Source organism: Telmatherina bonti, assembly GCF_933228915.1.
Source record: "Telmatherina bonti genome assembly, chromosome: 12".
NCBI lineage: Eukaryota > Metazoa > Chordata > Actinopteri > Atheriniformes > Telmatherinidae > Telmatherina > Telmatherina bonti.
The window spans coordinates 23,106,176-23,119,059 of record NC_136610.1 but is presented as its reverse complement, the minus strand read 5'-3'; the positions used below and the strand labels follow the sequence as shown (position 1 = coordinate 23,119,059).

At 40.9% G+C, this 12,884-nt stretch overlaps 1 protein-coding gene across 1 annotated transcript; it reads left to right on the top strand.

Annotated features, from left to right (window-relative positions):
* Positions 1–565: 565 nt before the first annotated feature.
* tgfb5 (transforming growth factor, beta 5) lies at positions 566–11,881 on the top strand. Its single transcript, XM_079250388.1, has 7 exons — positions 566–1,482; positions 3,037–3,200; positions 3,520–3,652; positions 3,754–3,864; positions 4,779–4,959; positions 5,350–5,503; positions 8,093–11,881. Exons 1-7 carry the CDS (start codon positions 1,119–1,121, stop codon positions 8,249–8,251), a joined length of 1,266 nt encoding a protein of 421 aa, XP_079106514.1. The 5' UTR covers positions 566–1,118; the 3' UTR covers positions 8,252–11,881.
* The last annotated feature ends 1,003 nt before the right edge of the window (positions 11,882–12,884 follow it).

The window sequence follows — 12,884 nt, the reverse complement described above, 5'->3', positions numbered from 1 at the left end:
TTCATCCTGGTGGCATCCCGCCTCCCCACCACCTCCTCCTCCACTCCCTCAGAGACTGTGTCTGTCTGGAGCTGTTTCTCACTGGGGATCTGCAGAATAATGGAGTGGCATCATGCAGCACATCTCCGAGTTTTCAGCGGTGTGTTCAGTCCTGCACACGTCAGACAGGAGCTCATTTAAAACAGGAATTCTCAATTCACTGTAAAATTCCCAGAACAAGGATTTCTTTCATGATTTTCAGCGTCATGTGTTTTTACATCGTCTGACTTCTTTTTTTTTTCCCCGTATGTTTTGATGTTTATGTGAGGGGAACTAACTGGCCCACCATGGTTTTTCCAACATAAATCAGTTTTTATTTTCTTCTTCTACGTTTTAACTCAGGCTGCTCTCTGTTTACATATATCGGGGGATGGGAGGACCTTATTGGGTTTTTTAAAACCGTAAATGTTTTCTGGAAGTGGATATGAGCCAGTTTTTTGCTCCACCGATGGCTCTTTCAGAGGCAAACGCGCTGGGACCGTGCTGCTCCAGATAAACTGCTCCGTCCAGGGTTTTGTTTGGAGGATTTGCGACATGGGCTGAGCTCCTGCGTGGACTCTTTTCTCATGAAAGCTGTTCACTTATGTGAGGATGGACGAAGGAAAAGGGATACGGATAAAGCTTTAATGTCTGGGTCAGATTCTTTTATCTTCATCTTTAGGCACCGGCACAAGGCTCCACAGCTTTGAAGGCACCAACCTGGAATTGATGCTAGATTTAAAGTAAAGTAAAGTTCTTCTTCTTCTTCTTTTGTCGATTTTGGGTCTGGTGTGTTTTAGAAGCATATAGTACAGTTTAAATTATACTTAATTTCCCGAGATAAACCCTAAATGTTGAACAACAATGCAGCCTTGTGTGTCAGGTACAGCAGGCGAACATGTAGGTGAAAATGTTTTAAATGCGCCAAAGGACTTTAGAGTTTTCCTTTTCCACATGAATTAGTTTGGACAAAAAAAGACAAGAACTTTACACTGGAGGTATTGTCCAGTATTTCGGCATTTTAAATCACTTATCGCGGACTTTTTGGCGCCTGGTTTGGAGACGTAGCTTTCCCCACCGTGCCGACTTTGTGCTGGACAATGTGGCTCCCCTGCCTCGCGCTGCTCCAGCTGCTGCTCCGGTTCTCCGACCTGTTGCTGGTGGAGGGGATCAACACGTGTCAGTCCATCAACCTGGACGCGCAGAAGTCAAGGCGCATCGAGGCGGTGCGCGGACAGATCCTCAGCAAACTGCGCATCCGCAGCCCGCCGGACGACGACGACGACGACCCGCCGCCCGGCTCGGTGCCCCCAGAGGTCGTACTGCTCTACAACAGCACGAGAGAGCTGCTCAAGGAGCGCGCGCGGCTGGCTGAGTCCGCCTGCGAGCGCGAGAGCAGCGAGGAGGACTACTATGCCAAAGAGGTGCAGAGGATTGATATGCTGCCCCCCCGCACAGACTCAAGTGAGTGATGTGAAGGAAAGGTTATCAAGGTGTCACTTAGACCTGTACTTGTGTTTTATTATATCAAGGAAGAGATGAGAGTAAGGTGAAAAAAATGTTGACAAGAAAATGTGTTTCTGTGCTCAGTTATCATCTATGCTTAGTGTCCAAGCAGGAAAAAAATGAGAGAAAATGCAGCCATAACCTGAAGAATGACATGCTGACCCCAGAAAGCTCTCCCACCTGTTGCAGACTTTGAAGATATTGGTTCAGTTAAAGATATTATGACCTGTAGCTCCAGTGTTTGATGGTGGGGTGGTTCAAGCTTAATTTGTAGTTATGACATCCTTGAAACATGTTATGAAAGAGTGTTTTTTTTTTCTGTTTCAAGACTGCTTAAATATTAAAAAGGTGTAAGTAGCACTTACAATACTCGAGCCATAAAATAAATTCAGTCAGGTCTTAAGGTGGCAGTCGCACCACCCTTCCTGTCAAGTTGGAATTAAAAGAAAGCGGCTCCACATCCATCAGTTCCGGGCAATGCTGACCACATCACATCCAAACCTTAGCTCAGCATCATTTATTACCAGCAGGTCCTGCACTGCATCAGCAGTCATTTACAAGCCAGTTAAACTTGGTCCTCTGACTTTTCCCTCGTTCTCTTTTGTGTTTTATTCTCAATATTGAATAAAACCCTTTAAGTAATTAGTTTTCAGTCAGACTATATTTGATTCATGTAGTCAAACTGGCATAATCATTATATAAATTAACACTATATGTGATCATTTCTAACGCAGCCTGAGGGCATACCTGTATTTTTCATAGCAACCATATATATATATATATATATATATATACACATATATATATATATATATATATATATATATATATATATATATATATATATATATATATATATATATATATATATATATATACTGCAGATATGTGTATTTATATACCAGCATCTAGTTGTAACAGTTGCCAACAAACATCTACAGTCAAAGAGAAACATATTTACTGATGATTACATCATTCAGTCATTACTGATTCATCAGAAGAAAAAAATATCCAGAGGTCTGGAGTCAGTAAACAGTGTAAAAATATTTTCTCAAGTTTTCACAGAACAGTAATGTTTCTATTCAGGGTTTTATTATTCCAAGTATTTGCACAAATGTTACATGATTTCTCTGCTCACTGGGGCTGTTTAAGCCTCCCGTTGCAGTACTTCACTGCGGAGGAGCTTGTAGTTGACAGCAGACAGCTCTCACCATAAGACAAAACCTTTGCTGTTGTCAGACCTTAAACTGGAGATATAAGATTAACGATGCTGGATACTATGTAATTACCCAACAGTAGGTGATTTTTTACACACTAAAACCCACCAGTCAGCCTTGCATTAATTGTTAGAGCCAACACATTTAGTTACCACCCTAAAGCCTGTAATTTAGAGTGAAGATACTTATCAGCAATAATTATGTCCAAGACAATGCATCAGTCCCACAGTCTAAAGAAGAACAACATGTCATTTGACCATTACTTATCTTTTATGTTTGGGTTTTTTCCATTCAGATGCTGTGCAGCCAGCAGCACCTAACCCCTATTACAGAGTTGTCCACTTCGATGTCAGTGGAGTTGACCTGATCAGCAGCACACTGGTCAAGGCTGAGTTCAGGATCTTCAGAGCTCCTAACCCACAGGCCCGGGCATCGGAGCAGAGAGTGGAGGTTTATCAGGTAACCACAGCAACAGCTTCTTGTTATATTTGTATCACTTAGAGTGCAGTAGAATAAAATCAATCTATATTTGGCTCCACTTAGAGTGAAGCTGAGTCAGGAGCTCCTCAGCATTTCACAAGATTTACTGAAGCAAAATCTTCATCAGTTAAACGAAATGCATTTTGTTTTAAAATGCCAGCAGTAGGAAAAGGAGTCAAATTGATGAACATGTCAGACATTAGGTCAGGATAAAATCACTTCAAATGACAAAAATATGTGTGCGCTGTAAATCCACATGCATATTTGTTTCATCTCTCTCCTGTGTTTAATGCATCAGTTATTAAAGCCAGATGAAGACAGCACTTCCACTCAACGCTACATTGACTCCCGCACCGTTCAGCTGAGGGCCAAGGGATCCTGGATCTCCGTTGATGTCACAGAAACCATTAAGGACTGGGTGTCTGATCCAGGTCAGCTCTAGCAGCAGCAATCCATTTGCCCATTCTGATCCAGGCAGCAGGGTTTAGTTCACCCCAATATATGCTCTTGTTCCTGTTGCTGTCTGCTCCAGAAAATAATCTTGGCCTGAAGCTGGGAATTCACTGTCCCTGTTGCACCTTCATCCCTTCCACCAACAACATCGTTCCCAACAAGAGCGAGGAGCTGGAGGCCTTGTTTGCCGGTTGGTTGCTGCTGGTTTTTATTTTTTACATCACAGAAAGATTTTACTCTCCTGAGGCCTGAGGGGACTTCATGCAGGTGGTTGTGTGTGGCTGTTCAGGATGAACGTTTGTTGTATTTATATGCTAACCGTAGCATATAAATAAATTTGACAGCCAGTTTGTCAGAGATTTTGATAAGATGCAAGAGCAAAGTCAAACTTCACCACCTCGCTGACAAGCAAGTCATAAGATGTGAATGTAAAGAGGAAAAAATCTTCTAAAAGGTGCCCCCAGTTTTTCATGAATCACTTCAACACTATCATACAGAAATAAAGGAGAAACTGTTCTTCCACACACTGAGATACTGTTAAATACCAGACTGTCTGTGTTGCCTCATGTAGGCCCTCAAATTATGGCACTCTCAGGATTTACACACAGCTCAGCCAAGTCTGGACTTTTTCACGCTGGGAAAAAAAAAATGCAATTTGTGATACTGATGTAAGACAAGCACGAGCTTGTATGGAGTTCTTGTGCTGCTGTGGCACATTGCTGGTTCACGAAAACATCTGTATCACATTTCTTTTATCAGCATTTATTATAAAATTCAATTCAAAACCTGTAAAATTAATTAGTTTTACTGCTGTGTCATGAAAAATAAAGTATTGAGAATGAAAGCAAAACAGTGGAAACAGCACCGCCAATTTACATAGTTGGTGTTTGACACGAAAAGAGTGTCTAATATTTTTCTGGTATTGAATTTATTCGTACTTTAGTAATGTATAGATTGTGTTCAGGCTTAAATATTAAACAGTAGCTGTATAAATATGGCATTTATGAGCTCAAAGAGGGGTAACTACGACTTGTCTAACATTCAAAAGAGAGGAAATGTGAAACAATGAACATTATTTATGTTTTTTACGCTATTCTCTCGTAGGTGTGGATGATGAACGACTCCGTCAGATGAGGAAGCCCGGTCAGGTTAAAGGCCAGGGAGATTTCAGCACCAAGACGCCGCACCTCATCCTCACCCTGCTTCCCAGTGACAGAGTGGACAACCCGGCCAAGAAAAGCCGCAAAAAGAGGGCAGCGGCCATAGATACCACAACTTGCTCCCGGTAGGCCGACAACATGCCACTCGAGTGGTTTTGTTTGACTGACAGTGCTGACACTCCTTTGAGCCTTTTAGTTGTATCTTCTTTTTTTTTGGTCTTTTTTTTTTTTTTTACCTTCTGACCCACTTAGCGGACTATTGTGTGGTAAAACTAACAGTTCAGACCCTGTGTTTAGACTGCAGGCCAACAGGCGTGCAGTGTTTTATTTAAACCCTCATGTTGCAGGGGAAAAGCTCTGGCAGCTTTACATAATCATTACCTTGTGATGGCTGCTTCTTCAGTGGTGACCTGTTGTAATTTTCCCCTGACCCGGCTTTGGCTCGCTGCCTCAGTGCTTGCAGAGCAGGATGGCAGCTGAAATGCACTTTGCTTGTCTTTCTTTGTGTGACATAGTGGCTCCGACCAGGGCTGCTGCCTGCGCTCGCTGTATATCGACTTCAGGCGTGACCTCAACTGGAAGTGGATCCACGAACCAAAAGGTTACAAAGCCAACTTTTGTGCCGGCAACTGTCCTTACCTCTGGAGTGCCAACAACCACTATAACATGGTGGGTGTCTGGAGTCATCTGTTTCTGTAAGATAACGCGTCACCAAATTCGTGCTCCAAAATTTCACTGAAAGAATTGCTGCTTCTTCGTTTGCCACCAGTTGTCATTCAGGAAGTTTAGTTTTTGTGTAGAAAGAAGGACTTTATGTCTGTAAATTATTAGTATTATTTCTCATAATTATCTGATATAATTTTCAGGCCGTATGAATCACGTCTTTCATCTTCTCTAAAGCTTAGAGGAGCTTAAATATGGTTCATATGAGTAACAAGTTTAAGGCCAACATACAAGTTTTTCCACTTCTAATTAATGTTCATTTAACAACAAAACAACAGTTACCTAGGACACCTTTGTCCCACTTTGGCCTAGACCAGGATGGTCCAAATGGCCGCTGTCCTACAGGTTTTGGATGTTTCCTGTTGCTGCACATCAGGGTTGGGCAACATTTAGCAATAATCTGTTGAGAAGAGTCATTTCATTTCAATCAGGTGTTTTGGAGAAAGGAAACATCTAAAACCTGCTGGATCACCAGAACAGGACCCCCTGGTTCAGGCATACACACTGCTGGCTAAACGTGGAAATCAGAACTCTTTAGTTAGGATTATTGTTATCATTTAGTTAGGAAAATGAGCATGATAATCCATTCCTCCTACAACACATCTGTGATCGTCTCTGTTGATTGAGACGGTTTTAGATTTGCAGTTACTGCTACGACCACTAGAGGCTGCAGGTTCTACAAGCAGGATTACAAGACGTTTTCTTCTTCAGTCCAAGTGAAGACAAATTAGCTCTTTTTTCCAAATGATATTTTTCCTCCAATCTGGAGATTCATGACCTTTTGTGCTGAATAATTTCAGTGGAAACAGTGACAGATTTGTCAGTGCATAGACAGCCAAATTATTTAAGCAGAAACATCTGTGATTGTCAGAAAATGCTGAGTAGCTTCTCAGACTTTCTGGTAAAACAGTCTGGTTTGAGCCAAACTCCAATCACCTCTCAGTCTGACTTTAATACAGAGACAGCTTAAATTTGCGGGTGATGTTTTTCCTTAAATGAGTTTGAAGTGCATTGTTTGTGGTGACTGAACACCACGGTTAGCTGAGATTGGTTAACCCACAGGGTCATAAGTGGGCTGTCACCTCACAGAAGGCTGTAACAGAATATATATGTTTACAGAACACACTGTGTTTGTATCATTTAGAGTGTGGCTTTCACGAGTGTTACAAAACCTTCTGATTTTACTCTCAGGCCCTTCATGAACTGAATTCTTGTGTATATATGGCAGATTTTTTTTTTAAAAATGTGTTTGAGTTTGTAATAATAACTTGTTTTGTTAAACAGTTTTAAACCGAGTTTGGCAGTGTTTAAAGTGCTGATGTTCAAGTGGGGCCCATTTTGTGTCCAAAAGTATTAACAATAATGATATTATTCCAATAGCCATGAACATTTGATTTAAAGAAAAAGATTGATCTCTGTTTCTGTGGGTTTTTTCTGTTTTATATTGGCAGTTGTTTTTGGCTCTCAAAATGCAAAGTAGGAAACTTTAACAGTTGTTCAAAAACAATCTGTATTTAATAATGTTTTGATTTAGTGGCAACATCAAATCACGATATTCTTACATATATCATCAGCACTCTATTGATTTTTAATTGATTTGATGACAAGATTATTATCTGTCAACTTTCACCCTGCGTTGGACTGGCCAGCTGTCCAGGGTGTACCCTGCCTTTCGCCCCAAAGACTACTGGGATCGGCTCCAGCTTCCCCACAACCCTTCATTGGACTGAGCGGTCAGGATAATGAATGAATGAATGATACCCAACTTTCATGCTGATGTAAGGCAACCCATGGAGAAAGTTAAGGGTCCACATGTGTCTTAATAATTTCAGTGGGCACATTTAGGAAGGATTATGCATATCAAAATGGATAAGCTGGGGTCAAGTTTTACATTTCAATAAGTTACTGAGTTGACACCACTTAGAAAAAACTGGAGTGTCTTTAGGAGAAGTATGTAAAGGACTGAACCACGCTCTGGATCTCAACCCAGTAGCACATCTCTGGAGAGACCTTAATCTGGCTGGACACTGACACTGAGTTTCCAACTCAGAAGAATGTGAAAGTTTCCACCAAAACAACCGCCAAAGGAAAAGTATTTCAAGTTTGTATCATTCCCGGTAGACTTGTCTTGATCATTGCTGCCAAAGGAGCTTAAAAGAAGAAGGAAGAGAATGGTTTTAATAGTTATGTAAATGGGATCGGCTGATTTAAAGAGTAGTTTAAAAACGTCTCATAAGCACTGTGTCTTAATTGGTTTCTGGCTTTAACTTAATTTTTCTGAACAGATGAGCGAGTGGCATCCATCTTCTTATATAACTGAACGAGCTTGTTTCCTACCAAGTGAAAGCATGATTTAGTTGCCTGGCAGTGTAAGAAAAACAACCACACAACTCTTCTGTGTAACACCCGAAAGAGCGCAAGCTCGGCCAAAAATCATGTTCACACATGACCTCACTGTTCACAGTGAAAAAACTTGGAAAGAAAATATATTTTCAGGGTCTTCAATAACAATCTCCGTCTCTGTTCCCGGCTTAGATCCTGCCCCTGTACAACAAGTTGAACCCTGAAGCGTCTGCCTCGCCTTGCTGCGTTCCTCAGGACCTGGAGCCCCTCACCATCATGTATTTCATAGGGCGCACCCCACGTGTGGAGCAGCTTTCTAATATGGTAGTCAAATCTTGTAAGTGCCGCTAAAGGAGTCTGAACAGCATGGGATAGAAATTACAGAATGATCCCCTCAGATTGGATGCTCCGTCTTAATAAGCTTCAACGTTTGATCAGCTTTAGCAGACTGTGATGTTATATTTTTTATGCTCTCTGAGTAAAAAAAAAAACTGAGGATTTTGCTCCCTTTCTTGACAGTCATGACAGCTTGTCAGATATTCATTTTCTGGAACTTTTTGTTTGATACCGGGTGCTGTGAAAATGACAACATAGTTCTATTAAACCAATGCCTGGATGTTAAAATCTGAAGGGAGTACTGTGTGAAGTTGCCACATTTGGTCTCCCTGCTGCAAAAAAAAAAAAGGATATTTTTTTAATCAGGATTTTGATTCCGCCTGAGTCGTTTTCCTGAGGCAGTGGGCTGCGGAGAGAGCCAGACTTGTACCTGTTTGCTTTAAGTTTGAAAGTGTCGATTGGAAGGAGGCGGTGTGGAAAAGATTTGCCAACTCAGATGTGAAAGCAGAGGAAGCAGGGAACAGATAGAAAAGAGAGGGAGAAGCTGTGTCCAGGCAGAGGCCGTGCCAGCTCTCTGCGGTCCCAAGCTGAAATCTGCCCGGCGTAAACAGGATGTGAAAGGTTTCCAGACACCGACCCGACCACTCACGGAACGCCAGATTTAAACGCTCCCCTCATCTCCTCTGTCTCTCTCTCTGTTGCTTGAGGTTCTGGGATTTGTGGTGGGAGGAGAGAGGGAGAAAAGAGAGGCTTTGAAAATGAGACGTGGGATGATAGGGCTGTATTTGGAACAGCTACACGTTTGGAAGGTGGTATTTTGCAGCTTTGGCAAATTTGTAACTATTTGGGTCTGACTGAAACATTCCATAATCACACTCTCATGCTCTTTTTCTGAATATGCATTCATTATCTTATTGTAAAAAGCTGTTGACTCATTGCTCATCCTATGCTGTGATTATATTTTGTCATACCTATGTTTACCACCAGCTTCACTGATTCACTCAGTCTCTCTACACCCAACTATCCACATTGACCACTTTTGATAGAATGTCTAAACGCTGGAAATAAAAAACATCCCCGGGGCTCATTTTAAATATAGGTTCTCTGGTATGCCAGTGGTTTGTGTGTGAGAGGGAGACAGAGAGCAACTGGGTGTGTTTTGTGTGTGTGTGTGTGTGTGTGTGTGTGTGTGTGTGTGTGGTTGGTGAGGTCATGTGTGATAGCATAGACGTTATTCTATGGGTTTATTGCGAGTTTTATTGTGATTGTGTATGAAAAACATCTGCAACAGATGTTTTCTCTGTTACACAACAAAAAGTGAGATGTGGATTTTTAATGGGTTTTTTTTTTTCAGATTTTTATTTTGTTTATTTTAGGTGTGTCTGTGTGTGTGTTTTTTTTAAAATTTTATTTAACATAAAAAAACATGGGTAACAATAAAAATTTTAGTTCAACAGGAAGCAGTCCAGTATAGACAAATACAACGATGCCACAACAACAACAACCAGTTATAGATGTATTAAGCGAGCCAGTGGTTTTCATGAATTTACTGGAGTCATACTGTGACCACAGGAAATATCGGTTTTGAATTGGCTGGCTGTAAAATTGTGTAACTGGATACCTCAAACATTATTCTGGTCAACATTTTATGCAACAGCTGTTCTATATGAGTATTCAGCATAGATTAAATGAATGATCTGGTGACTCTTATGCTTTGGGATCTTTCTTTGATTCAAGATAGTATTTGAGACACTATAAGGAACCCTCACCCTTACTCCAGTAAGAGTATTTCAGCCCACATCTTTTGAGATTGTATCCAGATATTTTTGTTTTATCTAAAGTGTGTGTTTCTCCACCCTCGTGTTGTTGAAAATGTTGTGTATAAGACTAAAATTGCCTTTAATGGTGCTTATGTCATGTTTTCTCATGTTTTCCTATTTCTCTGCAGTGTAAAATCTAACAGCATAAACATCTAAAACTAAAGAAAAGATAACAAAAAATGGTATAAAGATGTTATAGTTTGTTTTTTAATCAGAAAAAACATGATTTATCTGGTAGTCTTACTTCTTTCACCTGCACAACTCCTTTTTTCCAGCTTCCTGGCCACTGTCATGTTGTAGTTCCTGAACTGCAGGAACTCCATTTAGCATACACGTTATCCACCACATTCATGTTTTTGCACGACATAGAAACACTTCTGTTATCATTACATGACAATATTGCATTTTGCCATATGCAGTGAGGACCAGATAAAATAAAAGCTAGCAAACGCGAAGAGAAGATGATAGCCAAGGACAACAATAGCTTAAGGGCAGGTGCAACCTGATACATACAATACCTGGGCAGGGTTGGGCAAAAAACAGTCGCCAGTGTTCAGGTTCATTCCTGGCTACCATCGGCTGCTCCACCCACTGTACAAGTGGATGGCGGCAAGTCCCCAGGCTGAGCTGGCAGGCTAGCCAATGCCTTCCAAAATCTAATAAAGAAAGACATAAGAAAGGAAAAAAATATGCAATTCTTCAGAAAATAAAGTCAGAAAAAGAATAATGAAGAGACATTCAAGTTCTGATAAGATTGATTTGAAATGTTTTGATGAGTCATCAACAAATTTCTCTCGTTATGAAAGTAATGATTTCCTTCTGCGTTTGCATGGTAGGAATATTAATTGGTGTTAGTTGCTAATGTACGCTTGTCCAGAGCTCCACCATAGGTAATAGGTGCCTGCAACATTTTCCTCTAGTTGGATTCACTTATTGTAGCATCAGCTATTGTGAGAATTTGTCAAAGACATTTTCTGTTCTCGAGTTAGCTTAGAGGTCAGGTTAGAGAAAAATATGAGAGTAAAAGAAAGGGGTGATGTTCCTGAAAGGCTTTAGCCTAAATACAATGTCCAGTCTGTGACACAACCAACAATTTCTTCCGGATTTTGAACCTCCAGATCTGAAAGGTTTTTTAGGACCTTATGGACAGACCACCATGGAAACACAGGATCCTGGGAACATAGGACGTTTTTCAGGGCTCTGAGAACTTAGCAAATTAGAGGCTGAGAAGAAAAAGAAGAAACTCAAGACCCTGAAATACTTTGAGATCCTGTAAAGACTGTTGGAGTTCAGGATTTCAGACACATATGACCTGGGCTTGCATGAGAGCTGGACACCTCAGAATCAGACCATAGAAAACTAAAGGAACGCCCGAGAATATAACCTTGGAATAAAGCAACGTGGAAACTAACCTTGTCATTAAGATATCGATAAAAGGAACTTTGGGAACTCAAAAACGTACACGCGATCTTGGGAATTTAGAACTTTGGGAACAAACATATTTCCAATTTTTCCATCTGTGCTGCATTAAACATGACAGCTTGAGTGTATGAGTGTGTTTCCTCAGTGAAATGATTGAAAATTGTTGTTCAGTTTGATGCGACATAAACATTGCTGCCCTGCCCCCCTGAAAATGTAGTCAAACGAAGCACAGATGGTGTCAGGAAGAAATCTAAGTTAAAGATTCTGGCTGCTTGCTGTGCTGGTTATTTATTGCCAATTTGTCTTCTTGTTTGTGTGTTGTTTTTTTTAAATGTCACACGATATGCATATGAATACATTTCCTTTTATAACAATAATGTACAAACATTGTAATGTGATAAGTAGCGAGTGGTTGAGAGAAATAAAGTCTTACAGCAGTGACTGTCAAAGACACACTGAAGCTGTGGCTTTTATTATTTAGTTTTAAAACAGTGATGCATTGTTCAAATCAGTGTTGTCACACTGGAACATTTGACATCAGTTACACCTGTAAGGGATGTAATGAGTGACTGTGACTGGGATTAAGGAATTCACTCCTTGCAATATTATGTGTTTTTTTTATTACGATGCTAATCAGTTAAACTGCTCCATCACTGCAAAATAAGTGGACATGTATTTAAAACCTCATGAGGAGAGATGCCTTTGCCCTAACTCACCATTTAAATCTGAAGGTTTAAAGGTCATTTATGAACGTCATGTGCAGGTAATCATAGGTGCTGCTCATAGCTGCTGTATACTATACTATAGTTAAATGTCCACAAAGTAACCCCAACCCTTATTTCTTTAGCTCACAGATCTGCTGCCTTGGCTGTGGACTCACAAACTTTCACTGAACTCTGCATGATTAAACAGCAACATAGAAAAAAAGAGTTTCTCATCATTTTGGTGAATAGAGCCCTTACTGTTTTGAAGTTGAATTCAACAATGCATCAGTTTTTGCTGAGGAGAGTCAGACGTGTTTCCATGCTGCCTCTGATGTCAAAATAGCTTAAAGAGACACAAACTGTTCTGCAGCCATCACAGTAAAGTTGTTTTTCCAAGACACAGTGTGCTTGTGTGTAAATGTGTTGGGGTGTCGGTGCTTCGACTGTGGTGAGGCTTCCTCCCCCTTGAGTAAACTAGCCCCAGCATCTGTTAGTCTTTTCCACTTAACTACCCCTTGCTCTGTCCAACCTGTACTTATCCCACAGTCGAGCTCCATCTCACACTGAGCTCCTCTGTCCTTGGGAGGGACATCTGCTGCGGATAATAACCCCCCACCACTACACCCCACCCCTTCTTTTTCTCACACACACTCATTTCTTCATCAGTCAGGTCTGTGCCTTTGACCTGGAGTGTGTGCATAG